Source organism: Elaeis guineensis, chromosome 1 (genome assembly GCF_000442705.2).
Source record: "Elaeis guineensis isolate ETL-2024a chromosome 1, EG11, whole genome shotgun sequence".
NCBI classification, from domain to species: Eukaryota; Viridiplantae; Streptophyta; class Magnoliopsida; order Arecales; family Arecaceae; genus Elaeis; species Elaeis guineensis.
In genome coordinates this window covers 146336919-146354373 of record NC_025993.2, presented here as the reverse complement: position 1 = coordinate 146354373, position 17455 = coordinate 146336919, and the positions used below count along the sequence as shown (strand labels likewise).

The 17455-nt window shown below is 37.2% G+C and overlaps 1 protein-coding gene across 1 annotated transcript; it reads right to left on the bottom strand.

Annotated features, from left to right (window-relative positions):
• Positions 1 to 2479: 2479 nt before the first annotated feature.
• On the bottom strand, positions 2480 to 13327 carry LOC105038927 (carboxyl-terminal-processing peptidase 3, chloroplastic). Its single transcript, XM_019848423.3, has 12 exons — positions 12726 to 13327; positions 12453 to 12534; positions 10652 to 10782; positions 10070 to 10156; positions 9553 to 9631; positions 8269 to 8357; positions 7585 to 7620; positions 7253 to 7372; positions 5553 to 5639; positions 5310 to 5459; positions 3375 to 3482; positions 2480 to 2978 (listed from the first exon to the last, which is right to left on the bottom strand). The coding sequence occupies exons 1-12, from the start codon at positions 13062 to 13064 to the stop codon at positions 2730 to 2732; spliced, it is 1557 nt and encodes a 518-aa protein (XP_019703982.1). The 5' UTR covers positions 13065 to 13327; the 3' UTR covers positions 2480 to 2729.
• Between the last annotated feature and the right edge of the window lie 4128 nt (positions 13328 to 17455).

The following is a 17455-nucleotide window of genomic DNA, read 5'->3' as shown; positions in this document are numbered from 1 at the left end:
TTTTTTTCTCATTTATGATTTTTTTTAAAATAATTAATTTGAAAAGGGGATTGTAATTTGAAATGATGATTTTTATTTGAATTAAAATTAAAATTTTTATTTTTTAAAAATTTAGAATTAGAATTTTTATTTTTTTAATTCTTTTTTTATGGTATTTTTTTTTACACTAATTTTTTTTCAGATATTTTTTTTAAAAGATAATTTGAAATGAAGATACTAATTTGAAATGATGATTTTTATTTGAATCAAAATTATAATTTTTATTTTTTTAAATTTAAAATTATAATTTTTTTATTTTTTTATTTTTTTTATTTTTTTAAAAAATTTAATAATTAAACTTGCTACTTGAAATGGTGTTTTTGAAAACATCATTTCAAATGGCATTTTTAAAAATGACGTTTTCAAAAACGCTATTTGAAATGATAAGTTTTTTTTTTTCGTAGTCCACGTGAAAAAATGGTGGAAAAGGGGTGGTGACGTGGACATATAAAATGGATGGGTAGATAAGTTAAAAACTATATTATTTTTATAAATAATTTTTTTTTAAAATATTTAGGTAAAGCACTCGGGATTCACGAGCATGGAACCTACAGAAGAGCTGGGGCAAAATTAATTGGGTGGGTAGAGAAATTTTTTGGACACTAGAAAATCCGATGTGGAGCATATTATTTTATATGATTGATTTATATAATTATTATTTAATATATATATATATATATATTTAATATTTATAATTTTATTTTTTATTTAAAAATTTTATAAGATAAAAATATTTTTATTTTTTAAAAAAATTATAATATTATGTGATATATTATGACTTTCTATACGCAGGATATCATAATATGGTTCAGAAAATTATGACATCCTGTACATATTATGACATCCGGCGTCAAATTATGATTTTCTACATGCAGGATATTATAATATAGCTCAGGATATGATAATATGGCCTATGATATCATAATATGAAAGAAGTATTTTTGTCCAACCACTTTTCAATGCTCATTTAATATCTGCACTTTATTTTTTCTTTTGAAAATTTTTAATGACGAAAATGTCTCTATTGTTTAGAAAAAATTATGATATCCTATGTATATTATGATATCCTGCATTATATTATGACATTCTGTAGACAAAAATTATGATTTTCTAGATGCAGGATATCATAATATGGACATAGGATATCATAATTTTTTCAAAAAATAAGAGTATTTTCATCATTCAAAATTTTAAATGAAAAAATAAAGCTGCAGGTATTAAATGTGTATTGAAAAACGATGACTACATGGACCAAGTGGATAAGATGGTGCACTCTACATCGGATTTTCTATACACTCGCGGTGCACAAAAAATTTTCGAGTGGGTATTCAATGGGCCTTCCATTAATGTATGGCACATATTTTGCAGCATGTTAATGGTCATTTAATTATGATTTAATTATGATTATTAATGACAATTTGAGGTGCTCATGAGGAACCAATAATGTTATCTCTTGCACTCCTGTATAGAAATTTTATTTGAAAGTCTAACATCATGTACATGATAGCACGTCCTGTATATATATATATATATATATATTGATCAAGCGGGGCTTAAATCAGGTTGAGACATGCAACAAGATTATCTCAGATTGAGTTTATGCCAGAACACTCAGGGGATGCTTGGTTGGAGGGAGTGGGGATCTGAAATCAAAATGAGAATGAGTAACTCTCGTTCCAACTGTTTCATTGGGAGAAGTCCTATTCCAATTCCAAAGTGAAATGTGAATAGTCTAATTTATCTAGAACTTAATTTGACCATTCCAAGATTCTGATTTCAATCATGAACCAAATATTTTGAAAAATTTGACCATTCTGATTCTGAATCCGATTCCAATCCATTCTTATTTTCATTCTAATTTCGATTCCGGCGGCAAACCAAGCAATGCCTCGTAGATTTACCCTTATTTCCAAGGCTCCCAACCATTTAATTGCATTCTTATATTAGTTAAACTGGATGGATCACAATCATGTCGACCTAAATTATTAAATGGTTCAAGGCTCTAAATCCGAACCTATTCCATTCAATTAGTAGACTAATTGATAGACATGTTTATAACACAAATCTTGTTATACCAACCAAATTTGCTTTTCTTGTTTTGAATTGATATACCATGTTTTTAATTGCTGCATCACCTCTAGTGTCTCAAATGGACTAGAGGAAAATAAATTTAGGTTGGAGACCTAAGTGCCTTCTAGTAACTCAGGGACATCTGGCCTGCCATAAATATCACACCCCTCTAGTTAGCAAGCAAAGGATCGAGTCCAACTCTTGGATGGTAGGTTTTCAAAAATCTAAATCTGGATATGATTCTTTCATACATCCAAACTTGCTTTTTGTGAAGTCAGAAGGCAAGTGATAGCCCATTCAGGGATCAGGAACATTAATGCAGCTACTGCAACATGAGTCTAAGGGGCAAACAAATATTGATAGATCATACTTACATTAAAGAGTATACATTATCCCTTGTTAAATCGCATCATAATAATTCATAGTTGATTGCATGTACAATGCATTAACCTTTTCCTTTAATTCTCCCGTATACGCTTGTGGCGTGTTTGTCTTAGTTTTACAACAGCTGAGGTATGTGAATGGTAATGCTAGCTAACAAAGACGGTTACCATTATTTACATGTGTTGCTGATTATATGAATTTGCTTGAAACTGGAATGGTTACAAATCTGATACTACTCATGAAGCAGTTCCCTTGGATTGCTGGATCTCCAACTCGTGCTCTGCTACCATGATGCAAGAATCCGACTCCAAAGCAGAGGCCGTGCTATTATCTCTCAATAGAGATGTTTTGGGTGAAGTTAGCACATCAGGAGTGCATTGTACATCAGGTGCAATGCCAACCTGATCGATATCGTGCAGCGCTGGTGACAAGTACTTTGCAACAGTGATGAATAGTGCTGAACCATCGTGAAGCTCAGTCACACTCTGCATCCCAATTTCACAGATGACACCATGGCATAAGTTAAATGCTTGACAAGCACTCAAAGAGCTCATCGAATTATGACTATTAAATAAGAGCTTCAGCGGTGACCAAATGGTAATTAAAATTCTGAATCAGAAAAAGTGGAAACATGAACTTTCAAGTTTTCTAGGCCTTGCCATTCTCTATGGCATCAGACTGCTGATAGTGGAGGTGCCATGTAGTCTCTCCCTTTTTTGGGTCCAGAAGGAAGAATTCATGCAGTGGAGGTGCCATGTAGTATCTATGGCATCAGACTGCTGATAGTGGAGGTGCCATGGTCCAAGAGTATCAGGTTGTTTAGGAGTGACAGTTGTATGAAGAACTCACACAGTTTATCACGTGGAACTAATGAAGAATACCTGAATTTTTCCTTTACCAAAGGTTTTGTGTCCAATGAGAATAGCACGGCCATTATCATGTAATGCCGCAGCCAGGATTTCACTTGCACTTGCACTACCTTCATTAACCTGTATTAACAAATCAAAAACATAGAGAAAAAGTCACTTCAAAAGGTACCAAATTGCATTTTCTCCAGTCCGACAAATCTATAAGATGCTGATCGAGAAGAAGTGCAACTTTATGATTAATTTATCAAAAGTATACAGTAGACTGAAAAGACAATGGTGATAAAGAATCATGTGACATATGAAAAGAATTTTGACAAATAGCATGAGCTTACTAAAAACTCAAGGAGTACTCAAGATAGAGCAAGTAGTCAATCAGGGAAAGTAAAAAGCAGCGAAAGGCAGAAAAATAGAGCCCTCATTGGAGTTAATTAATTGATATTTATTCTAGTTTCTTGGTATAATATACTGTCATTCATAGAATTATTTAGGGCTTTTCTACAGTACTCTGAAGGGTATGTGAGTCTTTTTGACATTGTCCTATCCCTGGCCATATGATTCAACATGGACGATTTGGATTTGTCCACCAGCAACCCAGTTGTAGCTGGTTATGTGTATCGCTGGTGTGATAAATATATCAACTTTTAAAGTCATTTTATTATTGAACAAGATGGCAAAATCGGTAATTATCTCAAACTTCATGGTCTTTTCTTGAACACCCTTCTCCATCAGCCCCGATTGCTAATGCCCTATGAGGGGGAGGAGGAAGAGGAGGTGGAGTGCTGCACAAGGAGGAGGAGGGCCACACGAGAAGGAATGGATATCCTGGGGTGTAGGCAATGGTGGTGGCTGCATCATCGTCCAAGTGGAAGGGCGACCAAGGAGGAGGAAGAGGCGGTGGCACTGGAGAGGGAGGAAAGGAGGGAGTGGAGGTGGCAGAGGAGGAGGGCAAGGAGGAAGCTCTTTTAAAGATCCACCACAAGATCCGCTCCCTAAAGAATGGTGGAGAAGGAGAGCACGTCGCTCCTAGCCTGCTGCAGCGAACCCAACCTCCTCTTCCATGCCCTCACTGAGATCTGTCAAGATTTGCCACCAAGGTGCGATGCACTTGTGGTTCGAGGACCTCAAGGTCCTCAGCCTCCTAATGTACAAGTGAGTCCTTGCCAATCTCTTCTGCCACCTCTTTACCCTTCTAGTGTCGTTGCCTCTTCCTCCGTCTTGCCCTCCCTCACCACCACCGCCACCACCTCTATCCACTGCCTCCACCTCCAGAGCATGGCAAGGTATCAGGGCTAAGATGGAAGAAAGTAATAAAATATTTTTTTTGAAAAAAAAATAACAAATAAGAAACACAACCAAAATAATATAATGTTTTTGTTTTTAGATTTTTTTTAAAAAAAAAAACATAGGTAACATGGATTTAACTGGTTGTTGACATGCTAGGAATGAAATCTCCTAAATAGCCTCATTATTAGATGATCAAAATGTCTCCTATTTTTTTATAAAAACTATAAATAAGTACTGTAGCAACTCCCAATTATTTAACAATACCATCCAATATGTAGAGCGAGGGTGAGCCTTGGCACAATAATAAGATTGCTCCATTGTGACCTAGATGTCATTGGTTCAAATCATAAAAACAGCCTCTCCATATGCTAGGATAAGGCTGCATACATCTGACCCACCATAGACCTTGCACGCGAACTTTGTGCATTGGAGCACCTTTTTTTATCTAATATGTAGAGCAATCATTTTAAGATTTGTGCACATTTTTAAATATTCGTAAAGAGGTGTTAGAGAAAACAGACAGTAAATTAATTGAACCAAAGATTTATAAGGCAGCACTTTGCTGCAGAAGAATATTCCTGCATGTTTGCATTCTCAGTCAGCACAGTTAACTTGAATAGCCAAATAATTTGAAATGATTATTGAAAAGGTGGGAAAACTCACAAGAACAACAAGTGGATCATGTGTTATAGCATGTCCATTGATCATATTGATAGGTAACATATTTCCATCCCGGTCAATAGTGTTCACAAGAGTTTCATCACCATCTAGCCATATTTGGGCAACATCAAGTCCAGCTTTCACTAAACCTCCCTGTTGAAAACATGAAGAGATCAGACTGATGAGATGTTACATATCTAACTTGAACAGTTAAAAATATTTACATGAGTGATGAGAATTAACCACCGGATTATTACGCAAATCTAGTATGTAAGACTGAACACCCATATCCTCCAGTTGATGAATAGCATTCTCCATCTCAGCAGCAGCATTCTGATCAGAAACAAGCAAGCAAACATTGATATCACGAAGATAGACAAAGTAATTTATTAAAACAATAGTTTGCATTAGATTTTTAGAAATACTGCATCCAGATCACACTAGAATCCAGTGTAAAAAAAGGTGCCTATGCAATAAATCATGTTGGTAACATTTAAGAGCTAACAAAATTTTATGAAGATAAGATACAGGATCAAATAAGTTTCTATCAATGCATGGTGTTTTCATAAAGATTTATCATTTTATTACCCTTTTTTTGTTGAGGCGCAAGGAGGTGCTCAAACCACCAAATTATTTACTTATCACTATTATTCCCTATATTTCTTCATGATAGTCAAACTCCATCCGCCACCTCTAGGGTATTCTAGTAATATATGATTTTCATAATTGACTCTTCCTTTGGAGTCGAATTTAGGAATATGTCTTCCACCTGTTAGTTAAGATAAAAGTTTCAAAAGGAAGAAGAATGAAAAACACACTTAGATGATCAGAAATAGCCTACTATACATACATACATACACACTATACATAAATAGATAGATAGATACATATAGATACATACATATACATACATGCATACACACACACACACACACACACACACACGTACATGTATGTATGCATACACATACATACATACATACATACATATACAGATATACATATACATATATACATATATACATATATACATACATACATATACATATATACATATACAGATATACATATATACATATATATACATATATACATATATACATATACATATACATATACATATACATATACATACATATATATATATATATATATATATATATATATATATATATATATATATATATATATATATATATATATATATATGTATGTATGTATGTATACATACATATATATGTATGTATGTATACATATATATATATGTATGCGATGAAATCAATATCATACAAAAGAGCATGACAAAGTATGTAATAAATTTGAATAAAATCCTTCTCTTTTCCTGATCATGGATATGGAATTTTAGATGGTAATATATCCTTTCTCATGTTAGTTGATGCAATCATATATTTAGATCAGCTCCGACTGGTATCAGATTGGTCTTGGCTGATTCATCACTATGACACCTGTAAATGATCTGACAATGCCTCTATTTTGATGTAAGAAATTGTTATCCCATCAGCATTTGATTTAGGTAACAAGGTGAGCTACATCTAAAAAAGAAAAGAATAATAGATGAGAAATATCCAATGTCATAATGCCTACCCAATAAAGAGAACTTGACTGACATTTTGCATCATAGTAACATTTCCATGTTAAAGAACAAGGATCTTCCTGGAGGACAACCTAATCAAGAATTGTGATAAAGTTTCCCCATCTAACTCAATCTAGGATTGACAGATATCCAACCAGAGAAAAATGTCAAGAAAATCAGATTCAAAAATTTGAACCAGATATCTGGAATGAATACCATGTATACCCAGTTGCTCATATTTGACAAGCTTATTCAGATAATAAAAGAAATGCATCAAATAATCAGTTAACTTCTGGAAGATTGCATCAAGTTGATGCCTGCCATGCAATGAAAATAGCTTCAGAACCAGCACCTGTGAGAATGCAGATAGCCTCACATATCCGGTCTTTGACTCATGTCCATCGCTTGATTTATGAGAGATGACAGTGCTAGATATAGGTGAAAGCTTAATAACCTCACGAGAAAGTTTCACCTTCAATGAAAGAAAAAGTTGTGGAGCTGCAATCAGGACTCATCCAACACAAGCATGGATATAAAATGTAATATGGCATTGGTGAAAACTTTAAAAGAAAAAGGTTCACACAAATCATTCTACTGGATAACTTTAGCATCTTCTGCTAAAGATATATATGTATCACTGATATTCCATACATGATCTTTTATGAAAAAGGTAAAGAATTCTACCTCTCTAAGACCATTACTGCTTCCACGATCCATCCCCTGAGAAGACAGATTTTGCATCAGTTAAACTATTCATATGCTTTCTAAGAGATAAATAAGAATGGAATAAACTTGTCTGGGCCTTTCATGTCCGGCATGTTGATATTGCTAAAGAAATTCCAGTTTATATACCTATCAATCAATCTCTGTATATGCACTTCGCAGATATTCTGCCAACTTAAGGATAAAATGAGAGGGGAAATAACTTCCAGTAGTCATTTACTGGGAAATGCCATATGCTCCACAAAATTTCAGATTATTGGAAAAAGAAGGAAAACAAGTGGATGTGAATTTATTATATCAACAACTTAGAAGGAATTGGGAAAGGAGTGGAGATGGTAAAGTAAATCATTTTTAAAAATAAAGCTAAGGTTTATCTTCACATTTATATAAGTAAATAACAATGCATTCAGGATAGCAATTGTATCAATAATTTGTAGCAATAATAACCACAGTTTACCTCTTTAAAGCTTTTTATGAGACAGAATACACACAATGATGGTTTAACATAGAAGACTAAAAGATTATTTGCATTTCAGATTGCCACCAAAAATAACCAATTTTAATACACTAATTGGGAAAAACTTGGTCTTCATGACTGTTAAATATTAATGCATCATGGAATGAAGAAACTAAATGGCTATTTACTCTGTAAAGCTTTACTGTCACACTTGTTCCAGCACGCCCTCGAAGCCTCTCAGCTGCTGCCTCACCATCAATTCCAGCAAGACTCTCTCCTGATGATAAAGAACAAAAGAACACATGATCAGTCTTATCGATATCTTCTACCACAGTCAGTAACATAGACACAATTATCTGCTTCACATAATTAACATGTCAAAATGCTAGTAGGCATTCTACTTTGTTTTCTTGTGCAAGAGTTAAATGCATTTTGAACATGCAAAGCAATGAAAGTAAGCTGGCTTCAATATTTAAAGACAGAAAAGACACTTGCTTTACTTTGCACCTGGATGCTCTGTACCGATAAGAAGGCCTTCTGGCACAATCATAATTGTCATCTATGTAGAAAAGAATACGTGGAGAAAAGAAATGAGTATCATCGTACCAAAAAAAAAAAAAAAAGAATGAGTTATAATCATTGAAAAAAAAAGTCTGCCACAGTAGAGGATATAGTAGAGAAGAACTGAATAAGACCGCATCTTCATGTAAGATATGTAGAAGGCAGCCTTGTAAAATGAAAGATTTGGACAAGGGTAGCCACGAAATTTTGATGGTGGTTACCAAATTTAACTTATAAAGGTTACTTCATCATTGATTTAACCTTTGAGAAGAATGGATTGCAAAGAATAACTAATACAGAACCTTAGGGAAAAGATGGGCTTGTTATCCATGATTATGGTACTTCTGATATTCATTAATTGAAAATGAGAAGTATCCAGATTTTCTCCACTCTTTATCAAATAATTAGATGATAAATGTAAAGATCTGTATTAGAAAATACAAAGTGAGGCAGGAATATGTGGTATAAGTATAATACTTGAGCCATGATGATATCATTATTGACAAAAAGACTGAGGATATATAAGACAACTATGACTTGGGAATAGGTTTGAAACTTGTAAAAATATTTTGAAACTAAAGTGCATTGAGTGGCAAATTTTTTAGAGGAAGGAAAAGGGATACTACAGAATTTTATTTCGATTACTAATACCAAGAGAAACTAAAACTCCAGCTAAACTTATGATCCAAAAATTTTAGCAAGCAAATAAATTAACAAGATTTAGATACTTATGAATCACACCTAGTGTTGTTATTTAAGAACATTCCTCACATAGTCAAGTGCATCTTTTTCCATCTCAAAGCAATCGAGAACACAAGATTCGAAATTAAATTATCTGGATGAAAATGCACATTATTTTGATTAAAAATAAGCAGGAAAAGAAAAAGGAAACTTCTCTATTTTAAACTTACCATCAATCTCGATCAGCTCATCCCCTTCATGTATACCAGCTCGGTCAGCTGGGCTTCCCTCGATACAAGACAGAACAACCTGCAGCAATATATTGACATTAATAAGTAAAACATGATGGTTGGTGTTTCAATAAGACACACAAAAGTGGCATATCATATCAATTTCCTTCTTCTATTTTTTCAAGCAAAAGTAACCAAATGTAATCTGGCACAGTGGCCAGGCTGGTCAGATGGGTCCTCAAGCCTGGTCCTCCGGCCAGGCCCACTATGTTATAACATATGAGGCATCCCTAGAAATAAGTGTGAAAAAAACCATAGTCAAGAGGCCATTTTCCGACAAGAATTTGTCAATTTATCATTTATTAACATACAAAAGGATTGTAAAAGGTTAGTTGCCATTATTTCCATTTTAACACTACATGAATGTCATATGCAGACATCACATAACTAATGCAGGTACTGCAGTAAAACAAAGCTAGATGAAGAAGAGATGGACTTGTAGAATTGTTTCACTAACCAAGCGTCCAGAACTTGGCTCCTTATTTACAAAGAGACCAACTCCATGCAAATTTCCATCACTGCCTATTCTGAAACTTTGATACTCCTACAATTTGAGAACAATTGTTAGGTTCAACTATGGCCTCAATTGCAAGAGCCAATTAAGCGAATGACCTACCCAGATATAACATTATAACTGCACCAAATGGAACATAGTTAATTCCAACACTGAAAATATAAGGAATTTTTTTAACATTCTAACTGCATAAAAATGGAACATAATTAATTCCAACAGTGAAAATACAAGGAAATTTTTGCATGAAATAAGAAAGGCGACACTAGAAAAGGAATAAGTCCTCATGCATGTGGGTAACTGTTTTTCCCATTGAGCTTGACTGAGAAAGTACAGCATAGAAAATTCTATGATATAAAAGCCATGAGCTATACAGTTGCACCTAATGAGAGACAAGTTCGCCTTGAAATTTGAGAAATTTGTCCTAATAGAATTTAAGCAGATCAAAGATTCAATATCATGCATAAGTAAAAACAAATAATGGAACATAACAAATGAAAAGACAAGGCTTGTTTTGAAACCAAGAACCTTTGGGCTAATAATTCTAGTAAATGGGTCCCCAAGGGATGCAAGCATTCCACTGATTTTGTTATATGCTGCATCTGCTGACTTTAGTGGAAACATTTCTACCATAGTTTGTTGTAGTTTTAGATCCCAATCTGCAAACAAATAATCTTGTAAAGAATAATCACGTGAAAGAACTTGAACAACAGCAACTTACAAAACTCAGAAAGATAAGAGCTAAAGTAATTGTAAACAGACTGCAGAAACAACAACTACTCGAGATTTTTACACATAGTAAATAGGGATAGGAGGGGAAAGAAATTTCAATATAAGGCAATGCAATCTAGATCAAATCCTTGAATGAGAAACTCCAAAATATTTCAATTATTAGGAAAATGAAGAAATGAAATGACGCTTTGGTACAATATTCCACATACAAGACCACAATAGGGTTCAAAAGGTAAGTTTTATTTGTCAAAAATCTGCATGTATGAAAAGTTGATGCACCTGCATGAGTTATAAATGATGCTTGAGAATATTCATCTGCAGACCATTTAGATTCTACACTCTAAAGGAATTTTCCATGGTGTACCCCCAAGGCTTCTATGTCCGATATGCAATGAACTGGTACTGATGAGAGGCAGCAAAAGTAGCAGGTTAATTCATTTGCAGGTAAAGTCATGGACAATCTGATGCAGAGAGCCTTCCAACTTCGGTTGAATAGTCTGAAAATAGGTGGGTGATCAAGGAAAAGAGGCTAGGACAAGGTAACAAAGAACTTAAGGAAGCTCAAGTTTGTCAGTGGATATGGCTTCGGACAGGAGTGACTCGGCAAAATGAATAAGGGCAACCAGAAATATATGGACCAGGCTTGCAAGTACGATAATGGTAGTTGAAGTGATAGTGTTGATGCACATGGTTAATTAATATTGTTTATCGCTTGCAAATTGTTTAGTTCAATTTTTGCTTTCAAAAGAGGTACTTTTTTTTTTAAAAAAAGAATTGTTCAGTTTAATTGTGCAATCAGTGGCAAACATTTCAACACCTCAGTTAAATTAAATAATAGGAAAAGTTTTGGCATATTAGTTATATGGCAGCTAACTAACAATTTCTCGTTACAAGGATTCAAACTTCATTTGGACCTTTTACTTTGTATGTTATGACTCAAGGTGCATAGCTGATCTCAGCCCTATCAATCTGAATAAAAGGAGACCCCCGTGCTGCCTCAGCCACAAATGTCAAGCTGCCATCCATCAAGCCATATAACCATCCCATAAACAGCAAGGCATTCATCCCCAAATTACTGACCAACTAGGTCTAGATAACCGGCCCTGGCCACTCTTCCAGGCTCCAATATTTCCTTGATCTTCATTGGACCAGTCATCTCGAGTTTTATCATCTCGTAAATCCTACATCTGCAGCACATGTTTCCATTGCCAAACTCACATTTGGCCCATCACCTATATCTCAAGTTGCATTAGTTCATGCAGACATATGAAATGAAAATCCAGATTCACATCATGGGACCAGAATCTCATGCATTCTCCAAGATATTCAAATCTTCAAACAAGTTTGCAGGCAGTATAAAACAAATCTTAAGGGCTCAAGAAATCAAATTTCTCGTTGAAATGGAAAATCAGTAGCTAACTGATCAGTGATGTAATCTAACAAGAAAGCCCAAACAAACCAGGAGAACAACGAGCCAAGTCAATAAATCAAATAACTTTTTTCCTAGAATGGTAAAGATTTCTAAAGGTCAACTTTTAAGGGAGGTTTGAAAAAAAAGTCAAATAAACAAAAGAAAAGACAAATTTTGGCACGGTACCTTGATGATTGAAAGTGGGATCTATGAAGGACTCACGGATCAAGCCCCAAGCCTCTATCAGAGTTCTCTGCACTGTATTCACCTGATGGAGTAGCAAAATACTCATAAGTAATGAACAAAAAAAAAAAAAAAATCATAAAAACGCATCTTTTAACTCAAATTTAATTCCAATATTGATATATCAAGCTAAAACACCTAATTTCTTGTTTTCCTGGAAACAAGTCGTTATATTATCCAACCATATTTAAAAAAATCTCTTTTTCCCCCTCTTACCTCGCGAGCTCTGGAAACCGGGAAGGCAATGGTGAGGGACTCCGCGACGGCGGGAGGATCACAGCCGTACATGGAGATCATGGCAGCGGCGGCGGCGGCAGCGAATCCGGTGGCCGCCTGCCGCAGTACTCTGACCAGGCCTCCATCGGAGCCATTGGTTTCGAATCCGACGGATCCGGAGGCGCGGAACTCTCTCTTCTGCGACCGAATCCGGAGCTTGGGACCAGAGCGAAATTGAAAGGGAATGAGGGCTCCTCGCGGTCGCTTTGGAAGCTCGAAGAGAGGAGCCGAGGAGAGGTTTCGGAGGCCGACCTCGCATTTTGGACAGAGAGATTCCATTGGAGAAGGTGGGCTTGGGAGGAAGGGAGAAAGGGGAACGCGGCCTCCGATATAGGGCTCCAGAGATTCCGGTGGGGCCGACTTGAATCTTTATTGTGGTCTCCGGGGCTTCCGTCTCTTGGCATCTCGATTCTCGAGAGAAACGAATCACCGAAGCTGAGAAGCAGCACGTGTACGTACAGCGGAAGCAGAAAGCGATGGAAGATGATACGTCCGTTTTTACGCACGAACACGTACACGGCACGTGCACCACAGAGTCCGGCAAGTGTGGCTGTGGTCTCCGGTACTTCACCACACGGCTCATCGGCCGAGATGGTGAACGCTCGCCTTGTCTGGTTCTAGTCCTCTCCCGTCGAATTGTAGCAGTAGAACTCTATGCTTTTTATTTTTTCTGGAGGAAACTCGATGCACATGTTAGTTGATGGAGCAATGATTTCTTCCCCAATTAAAGAGAAAATTTGATGGCTAATGTCATGCTTTAGAGCTCTCCTTAGCATGTACGAAAATTTTCTTGGGTCCACTGAATGTTGAGTTCGCAGAGTTATGTTTTACACTCTCCATATGGGACATTATTTTCAATGAGTCAACCCAATCCCCTCATGCTATGCGATGGTAGGAATTTTTATATACATATGCACTAAAATCTGCACACTGTGGAGGTATTCCTGATGCATCATGAACGGAGCTGATTTGTGTAAGAGAGAGGAGTGGGGAAAAGTAAATTAGATAAGAAAGGATGCCATTGTGTATTTTCCCTCTCTTTTTTTTTTTTCACATTCTATGGGTGATAAAATATCCAGGAGAAAAATAAAAATAAGGATTTTTAGCAATTTCTCATAGCAAGCATAATTTTAATGCATTGAAACACATATTTGTAGGTTTGAAAGCAAGTTATGGATCCGAGTGAAATGAACCGATATGCATTATAAGTCAATGTAATTTAAGAAAAAAAAGTGAAATAAATATATACCATAAGACATTTGACTAAGGGTATAAATGGATTAGATTGAATTGGATTATATCTAAATCCAACTCCAATTCAAAATATTTTAGACTTGAAAATTTGGCTCCAAAATCGAACTAAATATTCTACTAATCCAATCCAATCCAGTCTACAAAATTCGGATTGAATTGGACTGGATTTTTGGATTTTTACATACATTAAACTATAATTTAGATCATAATTCAAAAGCAAATTATATGAATTTGAAATATATACTACTTATAAAAATTTTATAATATTGCCTTACATCTAACAATTAATATTATAATAATAATGAATAAAAAATAAAAAATATAAATTTCAATACCAAAGGTCTCAACAAATCGTGCTATTAAGACTGCTATGTTTTGAAGTTTGTAGAATCTTATGATTATATAATCCGATTTTACGATTCGATCTTGATTCCTGAGGACCCTTCATCAATCCTAGGTAGGATCCCAATCCTAATAACATTGTATACTAGTACTATTACTAGCAATTTCATATTGCACTACCTTTTCTATATTAAAAATATTATTAGTAGTATGTTTATTTACTATATAGAATAACCTAGTTGAACCCTAATGATATATGTTTGTTATGCATTATATATGTTCCTTTCTTCTACCCTTTCCTATTAACCAATGACTATTTGTGGCTACTAGCTTGACACCAAAGAAGAGTTCAATTCTATAGTTTTTATTACTTTTATTATTAAATTTTTATTTAATTATTATTTTCTTATTATTCTTAATTATTACTATAGTGTTAAATTAAATGTATAATTATTTATTAAAAATTTTATAAACATTATTGTTATATTTTATATTATATTTAGTTTATAGTATATTTATTCTATTGTATATTTGAAAAAAATGTTATTATATATTGATATATGATACTTTTTCTATTTTCATATCATATTAATAAAATAAAATTATATATATTATCATATTAAAGTATATTATGTATATTAATTATATTATATATATTATTATATAAGCATTATATTACAATATTAAATTATTATATATATACATATAAATATATTAAATTATATATATTATTATATTAATACTATTTTATAATATTAATTTATTTTATACATATATATATATATACATATACATATATACACACACACACACACATATATATATATATATAATCCAAAAGTCCAAATTAAAAGAATGGATTAGATTTGGTTTGGACCCATAGTTTGAATTTTAAATTGAATTTAAATTTTATAACATTATATCCAAATTTAAATTTAAAATTTATAATTTTTAAAAATTAACTTCAAATCCAAATCAAAGTCCAAAAATTCTATCCAATCCTCTAATTTAATTTGGATCGATTTGAATTTTCTCTAATCCACTTGCACCCTTATATTTGGCAAATTAATTTTTACAGGTTCTCCTTTGCGTGGGTTCTCCAAACTCCTGATGGACATGAATATAAGATATGATTTAATATAAGATGGATCCACATATTTACTTCAACACAATAGGTATTGTTGCGACCAATCGCCTCGTCGCCCGATCGCCGAAAAGCGTACACCTGCAAAAGGAAATCTGCACTGACCGGAGGCGGCTCCGACGGGGACCCTCCGACGGTCAAGTCAGAGAGGTGACTGGGCAACAGTGAAATGCAGACAGAGAGCTCTGAGGAAGAGAGAGAGAGAGAGAGGGAGAGGAGCGAGCCTGCGTATGTGGGAGAGACGGGCGGATCGATCGATTGCACTGTTGCCTTCCCCGGTATATATAGTGGAGCTAGGTATGGCGCCGTCATTAATGGCGCGGACAAGTGAGGAACTGTCAACTCACTGTGGGCTGTCAGAGCCACCGTGAAAACGTCATGTCGCCGTGCGGCCGTTCAATCACCAGGGTTGACCCGGCTCTCGGCGGGACAATGCCCCTAGGTAACTGCGCCGCATGTCCGTGTCAGAGCTGACAACGTCTGGCGGCTGTACGGTGGTTGGAGGAGCCGACCGACCTAAAGTCGGTAGCCAGCCGAGTGGTGTCGGGCCCCTCCATCGGTCGGCGAGCTTCATGTAAGTCGGCCATATAACCTCGGGGTTCAGTCGGTCGGGATGGATACGCCCGACATACCCCCAGTCGGCGATGGGCCGTTGGACGGCCGGCGGTTAGCCGCTGATGGCATCCGTCAGTCGGTCGCCCCGACCGACGATCGGTCGGTCTGTCGGCCAGTCGGAGTCGTCCAACGGAGGCGGTCAGGCCGTCAGCCGGTCGGGCGGTCGGGCCCTCCGGCAGTCGGTCGGGCGGTCGAGCCCTCCGTCAGTCGGTCGGGCGGTCGGACCCTCCGGCAGTCGGTCGGGCGGTCGGGCCCTCCGGCAGTCGGTCGGCGGGTATCCCCCAACAGTTGCCCCCCTCCACTCCTAAGTCGGGTGGAGAGCTGGCCGAGGCTTCCATTTGGGCAGCAATCCCGGACGACTGGGAGTGGATTTGTCGCATGTGTAGATCCGACCGTACTGCCGATTGATCCGATGTCAGACACCTCATGAATGCCTAGCGATCCGGACGTCCAGTCGATTTCAGAAGTCACGTCGGCGTCAGGTGTCAGACGCCACGTCTTGTCGTCGTCAGTCGTTACGTCGGTGTCAGAAGATCGGGCGCCGGACGATACGGCGTCAGTCGATCGGATATTCGGCGCCGATCGCGGGAGAGAGGGCCGCTGTCAGGCGTCCCATCGGGAACGCGAACCGACGCGGGCGCGTGAATGCAGGGCCGCGCCCCGCATGCCGCGTGTCAAGGTGGTTGGCCGGCGCCCCTCCGGCATTTAATGCGGGCGGTGCGGCCGTCCCGGGGCGGGGCGCGCCGAATCCTCCGCCAACCGACGGGCGCCACGCGTCGCGCATCTGCAGGTCTTCGGTCAGCGCGGAAGGATCTCGGCCGTCGGTCGGCCCTATATATATAGGACCTCCCGGACCCCTGACCCACATTTGCAACATTTCGCTGGGAAAACTCTGTCCGGGCGATTTTTCAGTCGTCGCGGGCAGAGCTCTTCTTCGCTTGCGGAGGGTCCATCCGGTTCGTGGTCCCTCCTTCTCCTTCTTCCTTCCTTTCTTCTCTTTCTTTTCTTCCGGTCCCTGCATAATGACCAGGAAACCGACTCAGGGAGCTCGGTCGGGGAACCCGACCGACGACTCCCGATCGGCTCCGGAAGATGAGGCCTCCTCGCTTTCGGGGCCGAACGTCGATCAGCTTCGGGAGCACTATCGCATCCCGGAGCAGTTTCGGCTCTCCGCCCCAGGGGCCGGCAGTCGGATCAACAACCCTCCGCCCGACGATCTGGCGCTGTACGTTGAAGACCTTCGCGCGGGTCTTCGACTTCCGATTCCGGAGTTCGTCCGGAATCTACTTGATTACTACGGACTCTGTCCGGCGCA